This window comes from Podarcis gaigeae, assembly GCF_964106915.1.
Source record: "Podarcis gaigeae genome assembly, chromosome: 13".
NCBI classification, from domain to species: Eukaryota; Metazoa; Chordata; class Lepidosauria; order Squamata; family Lacertidae; genus Podarcis; species Podarcis gaigeae.
The window spans coordinates 45,643,479-45,657,192 of record NC_139689.1 but is presented as its reverse complement, the minus strand read 5'-3'; the positions used below and the strand labels follow the sequence as shown (position 1 = coordinate 45,657,192).

General features: G+C 43.0%; 1 protein-coding gene across 9 annotated transcripts in view; it reads left to right on the top strand.

Moving 5' to 3' along the window:
• Positions 1-13,714, top strand: part of REEP1 (receptor accessory protein 1) — a 65,161-nt gene that overhangs the window by 19,915 nt on the left and 31,532 nt on the right. For all 9 annotated transcript variants that reach the window (XR_014557493.1, XR_014557494.1, XR_014557495.1 and 6 more), the window contains exons 2-3: positions 8,394-8,466; positions 10,747-10,823. Coding sequence is in view for 5 of the 9 variants with exons in the window: in XM_083709834.1 (XP_083565960.1) it covers positions 8,394-8,466; positions 10,747-10,823 (150 nt within the window). In the remaining 4 variants the exon portion in view is untranslated. The remainder of the gene's footprint in view (positions 1-8,393; positions 8,467-10,746; positions 10,824-13,714) is intronic.

Genomic DNA, 13,714 nt, shown 5'->3' with positions numbered 1-13,714 from the left:
GATTCGAACCGCCGACCATGCGATCGGCAATTCCTAGGCACTGAGGTTTTACTCACAGCGCCACCCGCGTCCCTGATAGATTAATTACTTCTTAACAATAATCTTGTATACATGGTTAGCTGTGTGCGTTTTATCTGTATTTGTCTTAATTTTTGTGAGCCGTGTTGAGTCCCAGTTTTAGGGGAGAGGCGAGATACAAACAAATTTAAATGGTACTGGTAATAGGAAACAGGGACTCAAAGCTTAGCTGCAGCTATTGCTAAAGGCTGCAGCTAGCACATGCCTCCCAGAACACAAACTGAAATATTGCAGCAGCATTTGTCTAGATGAGAAGTTTACAGCTTCTCTGTTCTGGTTTTGGGGAAGCACAATTTTGTTTTGCTAGGAACCTATGAAGAATTTGTTATCCCAGCAGTGCTGTAAACTTAGGAGGCTCTCAAGCTCAACTACCAAGAAGTTCTATCACCATGGCAACCAAGGAAGCAAAGCTCAGATGGGTTGCGGTGTCATTAGGAAAGCCATGAAACATTTCTTTTATAGAATTTACTCAGTTTAGTAGGCTGGTTTCCACCGCAGTGGCTATGCAGTCCAGAATTAACTACAGTGGTACCTCGGGTTACGTATGCTTCAGGTTACATACACTTCAGGTTACAGACTCCGCTAACCCAGAAATTTTACCTCAGGTTAAGAACTTTGCTTCAGTATGAGAACAGAAAAAGTGCTTTGGCGGCGCGGTAGCAGCAGGAGGCCCCATTAGCTAAAGTGGTGCTTCAGGTTAAGAACAGTTTCAGGTTACTCCGGAACAAATTAAGTACTTAACCCGAGGTACCACTGTATAAGCGAATTAAGCTAAAGTGTAGAGCCCCAGTCAAATTCAAAACCATGTTATGACACAATTATTTAGAATTTCTCAATGTGAAAAGAGTGCTGGCATTGACCATGGCTTTTTTCTTTTCTTTTCGTTAACTATATTTTTGCTAACTATCTTTTGGTTGAACTTTCCTCATGAGATTGCAGGGCAGTAGCCTTGCTTGTTCTTAGGTTGGCACACGTAAAATAATATTGTGTATTATTGCTGGAGAGTCTGTGTGATAGGTGTTTTTTAAGAACAGGAATTGTTCTGCTAAAGCTTATCGTTTCAGATTATTGGGTTTCTCTTCAACAAATCCTTTTGCATACATTGTGCTTCTGTATTTTGGTTAACACCCCTTTGGATACTTTCTGATTCAAAGTGCTAAGGGAAAAGGGACTGGTGTTCCTCTTAGCACAGCATCACAGATGCTTCCACAAACAGGGAGTGGACTTGTATGAATGCCTATTCAGTGTGTTTCAGAAACATTCCAGTAATTTGTTTAAAGCAAAACGTAATTAAATAGTGAATAATTTAATAATTGAGGAATGTTTAATTAGATGACGAATGCATATTAGCAGGCACTCTAGACTGGTGTTGTGAGCCATAGTAGTAATCGACATCTCTGTTCAAGAAGGAGACAATCTCAGCATTAAGCTTGCAGCTAGAGCAGTGGTGTAGCTCTTTCACATTTGATAAAGCTCTTTGAGGAGGCACAAAACAGACACATACACACACCCAGGAAAAACCGAAATGTACCCAAATCGTTTAAATTTTGTTTACAGCTTCTCTTTATTCTCTTTTGGCCCATTTTTAATTGTTTTCCTTACAAGGTGATCCCAGGCAATCGAGGATAGTGTAAATGTGTTGACTTAATGGGGCCGCATAACCATTCAGATACGTCTATGAGACAACATCACGGAGAACAAAACCTTCACCTTGCCATCCCTCAGAATAGAAGAGGGAATGAATGCCGGTTGCTGTGACACTTTTGGGTCTTGCCATACTGTATTTGCAGTTTAGCATCCAACAGAACAAGTGGGAGCATTGGCCTAGTTGCTTTAACAGTGGGGCCATGTTCATCCTCTCCCTGATCACACATTCTGTTGTGACCCCGCCAAAAGTGACTTGGACACTGACACATAGCGAGTGGGCCAAGCTAGGTTGTGAAAGCCATTGATGCGTATTGCAGAGGTGCTGCACCCAGGCCCCAATGCCAGACTTGAACCTTCCAGTCATATTCCCCAGAGAGGCCAACACCTTCACTGCCAAAGAGTTCACCTCAGGCCCTGCTCACCAAAGCAGGCATTGTACTTTGCGGGAAATAGGAGATGGAGTGGTAGGCTCCAGGAGACAAGGCTACCCCTTTCCATCCTCAGGAAGGAGAGGAACATAGGAGAGATAATACAGTGGTACCTCAGCTTAAGTACTTACTTCGTTCCGGAGGTCCGCACTTAACCTGAAACTGTACTTAACCTGAAGCACCACTTTAGCTAATGGGGCCTCTTGCTGCCGCCGCACCGCCGGAATACGATTTCTGTTCTCATCCTAAAGCAAAGTTCTTAACCTGAAGCACTATTTCAGGGTTAGCGGAGTCTGTAACCTGAAGCGTATGTAACCTGAAGTGTCTGTAACCCGAGGTACCACTGTATAAGCTCTCAGTTGAGTGGGTCTCCTTGGAACAAGTTGTCTGCTTACTGTGAACTGTCCACGGTACTGAAGAACCTGTCTCTGGTTGACATTGTTTGTCTAGTACAGTGGTACCTCTGGATGCGAACGGGATCCGTTCTGAAGCATCTGCACGTGATTTGATGCTTCCGCGCATGCGTGTGACGTCTTTTTGAGTGTCTGCGCATGTGCGAGTGGCAAAACCTGGAAGTAACGCATTCCGTTACTTCCGGGTCGCCGCGGAGCGCAACCCGGAAATGCTCAGCCTGAAGCATATTTAACCCGAGGTATGACTGTAGTTCATGGGTAGGCAAACTAAGGCCCGGGGGCCGGATCTGGTCCAAACGCCTTCTAAAGCCGGCCCACAGACGGTCTGGGAATCAGCATGTTTTTACATGAGTAGAATGTGTGCTTTTATTAAAATGCATCTCTGGCTTATTTGTGGGGCCTAGGAATTCGTTCATTCCCCCCCAAAAAATATAGTCCGGCCCCCGACAAAGTCTGAGGGACAGTGGACCGGCCCCCTGCTGAAAAAGTTTGCTGACCCCTGGCTCTAGTTCATGTTTCCTGACCTAGCCTGTGTATTTATTAACTGCCTTTGGCATCAATGACTAGACCACTTTTTGGAGCTGCTTTCTCCATGTGCTCAGCCTCACCAGGATTGGGCACGGCCTAGTGCAAAAAGTGTACCCTTTGTTTACTTAAAACACTTGCATGCCACATACAGTGGAACCTCAGTTGTCAAATGTAATCTGTTCCGGAAGACCGTTTGACAACAATAGCGCAATTCCTTTTTAAAAATGGAGAAACGCACCTTGGAAGCTGTTTGACTTCCGAGGCGTGTTCAAAAACGGAAGCATTCACTTCCAGGTTGTCGGTGTTTGGGTTCCGAATTGTTCGGCTTCTGAGGCGTTTGACAACTGAGGTTCCACTGTATTTTTTAACCCCACAAAACTTTGAGATACCTTACAACAATTAAGTAGCCAAATCCTTTCCCCTCCTTTCACGGTACCCTGAAACAGATTGCTGGGGGTGTGGTGTGGAAATGCCCACAAAGCAAAATGCCCCCTAATTTAATTCCTTTGCAGAGCGACTTACCTCAAGTCCCCCTTGCTTGAGTTCTGTCCCTTTTTACCAGCTACACTCCTTTGTACTTTCCCTCTCATGCTGTATTTTCTCCCTGTCACAAACAGTATGCACAAACCGCATACACTGATAGAGGAGTGGGGAACATTTTTCCTCTGAAAGACCAGTACAAATAACTCCCTCCTGAGGGTGCTGTATGTGAGAAGTCGCTTTTGAGCCATTGTTACTGTTGGGAAAGGAAAAGAAAATCTCATTGGAGTTCCAGTCACAGAATTCCAATGTAGCATGTAGTCTGACTCTTAGAGACATATGTAAACACAGTAGGGAGCACTCCTCACACTTCTTCGATGGGAAACAGTCCAGGGCTTTGCCATATATAACCATTTTCCACGGGGCCTATAAATCCAGCTGTCTCCGTAAGGCCAAGTTAGTTTCTGTTGTTAGGATAAACGATAGAAGCAAATGTTATTTGTCAAACGCTGGAGTCTTATTTTGCAGGAAACAAGAACATGAGATAGCAACAAGCCAAGCTCATGAAGGAGAAAAATGAACTGGAAAAAAGTGTGTTACAGTTATAAATAAGGAGAGAGAGAGAAATCTGGTCAGGCTTTTTAGAGGCCTTGTATGTTTCTTTGGGGTGTAAGATTTTATTTAAACAAATGTTTGGGATAGATATTTCACTATTAAAAAAAAGGTAAAGGTAAAGGAACCCTGACAGTTAAGTTGGGCTCATTTCGCTTTACTGGCTGAGGGAGCCGATGTTTGTCCACGGACAGTTTTTCCGGGTCATGTGGCTAATCTGCTTCTGGCGAAACCAGCGCAACGCACAGAAACATCGTTTACCTTCCCGCTGAAGCACTACCTATTTATCTACTTGCACTGGCATGCTTTCGAACTGCTAGGTTGGCAGGAGCTGGGACCGAGCAACAGGAGCTCACCCCGTCACAGGGATTCGAACTGCTGACCTTCCAATTGGCAAGCCCTAGGCTCAGTGGTTTAGACCAAAGCGAGGCTAAGACCAAAGCGAGGCTAACCGTTCTGCGCAATGTCTCTGCTATGCCACAAACCCTCTTGTGTAACTTTGAATAAGCAGAACGTTTGATAAAACATTCTTTTATTTTTTATAAATTAATGCAGTATAAATATTTTTCCACCACCATGCTTCTACTGACAGTAACTGACTCTGATTGAATTCCGAACTTTACTGCCAACCAGGGTGGGAGAGAAAGATATCTTTTTGCTGAACTTGTACCAGATTGATTGTACAGCAAGGATAGCTAATCCGTGTTAAGCCATTTTGAACATGCACCCTTAGGGCAAACTGGATGTGACAGAACTGCCACATTTGTTTGGTCAGATGTGCTTCTTCACATACCAAGTGAGGAAAGGAGTGTGCAGGAAGTAAGGAGGGGCTGATCCCTTTACCTCAGTGCATTCTGTTCAATAACTTTTCTCCCGCCTCCCTTCCTGGATCAATTTCTTCAATAATAAACTATCAGTAGAACAGCAGATACTGAATAACAAATATTCTTGATCATGGTTATCAGCTGGATTGCTGAAAGCAGTCAGATTCTAGAGCACTCATTAGTTGGCATGGAGCCAGTGTCTTGGTGTGGGGTTTGACCCCATTAAGAAAAAGCATGTCCATTATAGCCAGAGCTGTGTACTACTCAGCCACTATTAGTGTCTCCATTTTCCTGGACTAAGCTTAAATTTACACAGTCTGTTGGTGACCTCAAGCAGTCATTCAGAGTGACGCTGCCTTACCTGACACAAAGAGAAAGAAGAAATCTAACTGTGTGTCATCAGTATGCTGACCCAATACTGAAAGCCACCTAGATAGAGATCCAGGAGACTCAACCCAGTCACACCATCCCTGCCATTACAGGTAGTCTACCAGATTGATCAAGGCAGATTCAGTGGTGAATCCTGGGTGGAAGCCAGACGGAAATGCATCTAGACAATCACTTTCAGCTGAAAGCATTTGGAGCTGATTTGCCACGTCAGGCTTCAGCAACTTGGCCGGGAATGATTACTTAAAAGCTGGCCTATAATTCCCTAATACCATGGGGATGTGAGAATGCCTTCTTTAATGGGATTATGACTCCTCCTTGAAGAACAGCTGGTCTTCCTGGTGCAATGCATTAATGAAAGTCAAGTTAGAATTTGACTGATTGCCTTGGTAAGCCTTCAGAAACCAAGATGAACAGGGTCAAGCAGAACATCTGTACCTCTAATATATATCTGTAGAAAAGGAGTGTTGGCAGCTTGCCAGGACAGCTTGGTATAGTGGTGTTCTTCTCCTGGTAAGTGCAGCTTTGTGTGTTATCCTTACTTGATCTCTCAGTGGCTTTTGATACCATGGTATCCTTCTGAGCCAACGTAGTGGGATGGGTATTGGACACACTGTTCTACAGTGGTTCTGATGCCATATCCAGGATCAGCTTCAGAGAATAGCATTGGGTGAATAGCATTGGGTCTTTCAGCCTCCTGGTAGTTGTCCTGTACGGTAGTTTTCTCTCCAGTGCTATTTAACATCTATATGAAGCCATTGGGAGTGGTCATTGGGAGAGATGTCAAGCAAGGTGTCACCAACATGCTGATGATCCCCAGCTCTACTTCTCTGCAACATTGGAATCAGGTGAGGCTATGCAAAGCCTGAGCCAGTGCTTGGACTCAACAGAGAACTGGATGAGAACCAGTATCCTGGCAAGACAGAAGCACTGTGGGTGGGTGGTTACTGAGCCAATTACTTATTTGCATGGGGTTGCACTGTCCCGGAAAGAGCAGGTTCATAATCTGAGGATGCTCCTGAAGGCTCAGGTGACCTCAGCGGCCAGGCATATCTTCTATCCACTTCAGCTAGTAAGACAACTATGCAGTTCCGGGGTAGCCTTACTGCTGTCGTCCATTCACTGGAAGCCTACAGTCTGGATTACTGTGATGTACTCTATATGGGGCTGCCCTTGTGGAGGGTCTGAAAGCTGTAGCTGGTGTGAAATGCAGTGGTGTGACTGCTCACTGGAGCAGGATATTGTCAACACATTACCCTGCAGTCGAAATAATTGAACTGTAGATAAGTACCGTACTCACAATACATAGCTGTTTCCCATCTATATTTATATTCAATTGTATAATTTCATCTTATCTACTTTAAAAAAATTTCACCTGTGATATTTTTCTTTTACTTCTTTATTTTTTCTTTGTTCTTTTTTTCTTTCTTCTGATATCTTTCATTTCACTGCTTTATTGTGTATAGCATTTTATAGAGGTATAAATAACTGTAAATATGAAAAGAGACAAAATATTCTCTATTTCCCCCCCCCCCTTGGTTATATGTATTTTCTTTTTCTTTTGCATCTTCTTGTGTTGTAAATATGTATGTTTTCTAATTTGTACTTAATAAAAATTATATATTTTTATATATATCTTTATTATATTATATTATATATAATATAATATAAAATTATATATATCTTTATATATATATAAAGAAATAATTGAATTGGCTGTCAGCTACCATGCTAAGTTCACTGTGTTGATTTTGGTGTATGATGTCCTGTACAATTTGGGACCAATAGATCATCTCACCCCATATATATCATGAGGACCTCCTGCAGACGCCATCTTTATTTGGAGGTCCATTCTGCATAATGTAAGAACCAAGCCTTTAGTATAGTAGTACCTGGTCTTTGGAATTCCCTGCCCTTGAAAATTAGACAGGAGCCATCTTTGTTTTCTTTTTGGCACCTGCTGGAGACCATCTTTCAACAAGCCATTTCAGCCAAGATCTTTCCCAGTTTGCATCTGCATGTTAATCGTTTTAAAGATGATTTTATCCTTTTCACACTGGACACTCGGGAGGAAGAGTGGGTTGTACTTTTAAAAGATGAATGAAATGAAATGAAAGGAAATACTTTATTGTCACTTGTACAACTTGTATACAGTGAGATTACACGAGCACCCCGCCACTCAGCTCTCTTAGTCTTAATTCCCCTCGTTTACTGACGCACATCCACCAAACCCGAAAGTCAGTTGCCCTGTAGTTATCTTTTCATTCAGCAGCCTAACAGCCCACGGATAGAAGCTGTTCTTTAACCTGTTGGTGCGACTAATCATGCTTCTATACAGTAGCGTAGCGTGGGTTGTCAGCACCCGGGGCAAGGCAAGTAATTTGCGCCCCCTAACCCGTGAGCCAGGTAGGGGCAGAGGGCTGCGAGTGCGAGCGCCCCCCCCCCCGATGTTGCGCCCGGTGCGGCCGGCACCCTCTGCACCCCCCACGCTACGCCACTGCTTCTATATCTTCTGCCTGAGGGCAGGAGATCAAGAAAGTGCTGGCCAGGATGTGAATCATCCCTGAGAATTTTCCTCACTCTCCTCAGGCAACGTTCTTCCTCTATTTCATCCAGCAGATTCACGGGACAGCCCATAATATCTTGTGCTGTATTCACCACCCTCTGTAGGCACTTTCTATCAGTTGATGTCAAACCAGCGTACCACACCGTGATGCAGTATGAAAGGACACTTTCTATTGTTGACCAGTAGAAGATCATCAAATGTTGATCGACATTGTTCTTCCGCAATACTCTGAGGAGAGTATTTAATTTAATTTAATTTAATTTGGATTCTACACGTATGTACTTTTGTTCTCACTGAAATGAGTTAAACTGAGGCAGGAATTAAGAGTAAAATATTTCAGAGAAAATGTCCCTGAAGTGGCCATTACTTCTCAAAAAGATACATTTACCGGTGGCAGAAAATGATTTTTGCTCTTTTCCCCCTCTTCCAGGCTTGTGTTTGGCACTCTTTATCCTGCATATTACTCATACAAAGCTGTAAAATCAAAGGATATTAAAGAATATGTAAGTATCACTTCTGGGATTATCAAGGTATCACTTCTGGGATTATCAAGGTAAACCTAGGTTTCTGTTCGCAAAATGCCTCCCAGTGGATTTTATCTGGCTCTTTAGGCAGAATGAAGAACTTAACATGCTTCAGAGTTTCAGATTTGATTTCCCTGTATGTATATTTGGTCCTAAATAATCAGCGCACATCTTCCACCATTTTGCCTCACCTGAGCAAAGAATAAATTTTTGTAAAAGCAAATTCTATATTAGTTAACCTGGAGACTATTTAAAAACACATATGCTAGGTATAAAGTCCCATTGAATGATGCTTTTGCGTAGCTCTTGCATGAAATCCTATTTTTAAAAAAAGTAGTGGGAAGCCTGCATGACGTACATCTTTCTTGTATGCCTTCAGTTCCCTACTTAAATGGTTAAATTCTGTATTCCCAAATTCAATTTAAATAGGGTCATCATGGTGGTTTAGGTAATTTATAGAGTTGTATTGGATGTTAACACCAGTGCTGAACACAATGTGGGCAGCCATTTTGTCATTAGTTAAAAAACAAGAACCATCCATACAGAGTTCATGAACAGTTATTGCCTGTTAATGTTAATAAAATGTTATTAGCATGGCCCTTCCCAACTACAGTGAACTTAACTGTACCTCTTAGCATACATTTAGGCTGGTATACCCAACTCTAACCTTCAGATAGCAGGAATTAGGTATTCAGTAGCTAATTTTGTAGTAACCAGGTTTTGGGGTACAGTAAAAAAACGTTTGCGAATACTGGGTGCAGTGATACAAAACAGATATGGGGATTCATTGAAATTGTGATAGTTGTATTTACAAGGCAAGGCTAGATTGAGGCTAAGTAGCTAAGCTGAAATGAATGAATAGCTAAATATTCTCAGTAGTTTACAAGAGAGGGGATCATAGAAATATCGTGCAATATGGAGGTATATAAATAGCAGGTGTTATGTAATATAAGGACTTATCCTTGTAACTTTTGCATAGCTGTCATTGGAGAGGTTTGGGGTTAATTAGGATTATCATATCCATTTCAGCATAAGAGTGCACAGAGAATATTCAGAATCGCAGACGTGATCGCTTGTGGCACCAACTAATGCTGTGGCCAGGAGCCTTACTCTGTGAACACTTCTTTTGGAGAGGCGTTGCCTATAGTTTACTCCTTCTTGGAGGTATAAACTGTGTTCTTTTAGGCCCACATTTGTAACTGGAGATAGCTCCTAGTGCCCTCTTCCCATTCCGTCACTGAGGAGTAAATCTAAAGATAATTCAAGACTCTTGTACAACTCTTGAATCACAAGAATGGCCAGGAATGCCTGCACTTAGTGATTCACTTGAACTGATGTATTTGTTATACAGGCACTGCATGCAGTTTTTAGATACAGTTCTGGGCTAATAATGAAAACTCAAGTTCTTAATTTTTAAACAGTGTGAACTAACTATTAAGCTTAATAATGCATTACAAAATGAAGCATTGGTTTGTACAAGTAACCTAGATTGAAATTTGGTGAATGGTGTGAGTTTGACCTCTCCTCCACAAGAACGTTGAAACATGATTTATAAATCTAAATGTAATTCAGTGCAATTTGAAAAAAAGTTCAGAGTCTCCATTTCATCTATTTCATTTCCTGTCACTTTCTTGGGTCTTAGGACAAATTCATATCATATAATTAAAGCACTGTTATACCACTGTAACAGTCATAGCTTCCCCCAAAGGATTCTGGGAGCTGAGGTTAAGGGCCCTCACAGAGGTACAATCCTCAGCACCCTTAAACTACAGTGTGGTATTCACCTAAGTGTTGCTCACAAGTAGACCCACTGAAATTAATGAACATGACCAAGTTCCATAAATTTCAGTGGGTCGTTCTTACGTAATACTTAGCTGGATTCTCAAGATTCTTCATGTCTGTTAGGGGTATGAGAATGCTCTAAACGTGTGCTGTGGATGTGACCATAGTTTCTTGTGCCAAATGACCCTTGTTCAAATCACTCTTTTTCATTTATTCCTAAGATTAGACATTTTGGTGCCCAAGGCAGAAAATCTGAAGGCACCTGTGCCTTGTGCTTACAGAGTATATAGTAATAAAAACAATAATACGGGTGCCTCAAAATCTGCCGCCTGAGGTAAACCAACATGACTTGGCCCAATGGTAGGACTGGCCCTGGCCCTGAGGGAATGAGGCCTGGGGGAGAGAAGAAATACCCACAATCGTTAGGAAGTGCCAAACGAACATTTGCTTATAACCATTCTTGTGCTTTATTCCTAGGTAAAATGGATGATGTATTGGATCATATTTGCACTCTTCACAACAGCAGAGACATTCACGGACATTTTTCTTTGCTGGTTAGTATCCCGCCGAGATGCTTCCTTCCCTCCCTCCCCAAAAAAACAAAAGCAGGGAAAAACAAATGTTTTTGAAAGGAGCAAAAGTGCAAGATAATACTAGACGTTGCTCAATAGCACCAGGCGCATCAGGTGCTTATCTTAGAAGCTGGACATTTCCTGTCTGAAATGCCACATTGGCGTGGTGCACGAGGGGTTTTGGGGTGTTTGTAATAAATTGGATGGGAAATGCTGTGCAGGGAAATGGCTGCAAAGAGTTTAATGTGATGGGTCTGCTGCAGTGAATGGGAAGCTGTGAATCCTGCTGCCACATTTGGCTCTGAGCGGATGGCGCTGTGGGTTAAACCACAGAGCCTAGGACTTGCCGATCAGAAGGTTGGCGGTTTGAATCCCCGCAACGGGATGAGCTCCCATTGCTCGGTCCCTGCTCCTGCCAACCTAGCAGTTCGAAAGCACGCCAGTGCAAGTAGATAAATAGGTACCACTGCAGCGGGAAGGTAAATGGCCTTTCCGTGCGCTGCTTTGGTTTGCCAGAAGTCATGCTGGCCACATGACCCGGAAGCTGTACGCTGGCTCCCTTGGCCAAGAAAGCGAGATGAGCGTCGCAACCCCAGAGTCGGTCACGACTGGACCTAATGGTCAGGGGTCCCTATACCTTTACTGGTACTGGAGAGCACCCAGCAAAGTGGGTTGTGGAGGATTAGTTTTAAAAAAGGGCAAAGCAGGCAAAGTAAAAATGCCCCACTCTGAGTGTAGTCATATGTGGGAGAGCATAACATTTGTCTGAGGCTGAATCTACTTTCAAGGAGAAAAACTGAATCTATGATAAGAATAAATGAGTATGGAACAGAGGGGATGCAGAGTACACACAGAAGGGAGAACCCCCTCTCTGCCATCAGCTAACTCACTAGCGTTGCCCAAGAATGGTCCACTGTTGCATCTTACCATCCTTCAGTGATGATTGTAGTAGAACAAAGAACTCAAATCAAATTGTGGGGAGAAATAGCCGAACCAGCCCAAGCCTAGCTACTGGGAAGGAGATGCCCACTACCTTACTGTATCCCACCTGTGGCCAGAATCAGTAAACAGACAAGGTGCTCTCTTCACAGCCACCCTTCGTTCTTCTCGATCCATTGACCTCCCAAGTGGGTGGGCTGGCAGTGACAAGCGAAGTTGGAACAGAGCCAGAAGGAAGAAAAAGTTGGCTGGGCCTTAGAAACTATTCAAACCAGGCCCATGTGGTGATCAGAGTTCCCCTTCTGACATAGCTGCAGTACACTTAACTTGTGTGTGTGTGTGCTTGTTTGCATGAATATGTGCTATAAGCGTCAAGGAAACAAGCCATGGAGAGCGACCCTTGACTTTTCCTGCCCCAAGTTTATAGTATTAATTGGCCTTGGGAAAGTCATGGCAGGCTGTGGTGGAAGAGGAGGTGCTTGGGCGGGGGGGAGGAAAGTGGGAAGAGAAATGTTACAAAGGGGTATGTAAAAATGGACTGTCAACAGGTGAAAATGTAAAGTTACAATATATTAAGATAAAATATTAAGATAAAAGCAAAAATGGTAAGGACTTGCTGAAACAACTATTGAACTAGAATACAAAAAAGGGAGGTGTGAGGAGGTCAGGGAAACAAGCAAATGAAAGACAAGACATGGAAAGACTGATTTGTTTTTAATTGTTTTTATTTTTCTGTATTTTGTTTTTTTTTTTTGTTTCTCTTTTTTTTCTTCTCATTTTTGTAACTTCTTTGAAATCTTAATAAATATTATTTTTTTAAAAAAAGAAAGTGGGAAGAGAACATGAAGAATCTGAAGTGGAGAGCAGGCAGGTTGCTGGCACTCGTTTGGCTGCAGGAGTTGTCGGAGGGAGGAATGCCATCCAACCATCTTAGGGACTCCACTCTAGATTTCTGAAGGGTTTACCTGAGTGCCAAAGATATCCTGCAAGGCAGCCGAGGTTTAGGGCTAGAGCTTTCCTTCTCCTAGATGGGCTACCTTCCCAGGTTGAGCTGGTAGAAGGAAAGATTCAGGGAAGTTCTTAATGTGTGACATTTTAATGTATTTTTAATCTTTGTTGGAAGCCGCCCAGAGTGGCTGGGGAAACCCAGCCAGATGGGTGGGGTACAAATACAGTGGTACCTCAGGTTAAGTACTTAATTCGTTCCGGAGGTCCGTTCTTAACCTGAAACTGTTCTTAACCTGAAGCACCACTTTAGGTAATGGGGCCTCCTGCTGCTGCCGTGCCACCGGAGCCCGATTTCTGTTCTTATCCTGAAGCACTATTTCTGGGTTAGCGGAGTCTGTAACATGAAGCGTATGTAACCTGAAGCATATGTAACCCGAGGTACCATTGTAATAAATTATTATTATTATTATTAGGATAGGGCTCTTGAAGAAGGAAGCAGAGAGGAGGGAGAAAAGGCACAAACAAGGATAAATATATTGTGCTTTTTGTCTGCGTGCCCTGTTTTCCATTCCTTGTTTGCCTGTACCTATTGAGTTAGTTTGTTCTCCCACCCATTTCCCTGTTGCGATAGACGTTCGAGTTTATTGGTGTGGTGGTGGAAACAGTCCGTCAAACCACTGCAAGCTGAACAAACTGGAGCTTCCTGTTTGCCTTCTCTTTCAAGCATGAGCTGAAGGCCTCCCAGATGCTGCTGGATTATAATATCCATCAACACGACTGTAACCATTGGCCATGCTGGCTGGGATTGGTAGGAGTCCGACATCAGCTGCAGGGCCACATGTTACCCACCCCTGGCCTAGAGGAAGACTATAACAGCCCTCCAGAATCTGATGTTTTTGTGCTGAGGAGCTTTGGCTGTACATTAGGATGTATGGAAATGATTTGTTGGCTTGTTGGCTTCCTAGACCTTTTAGAAATAAAATAAA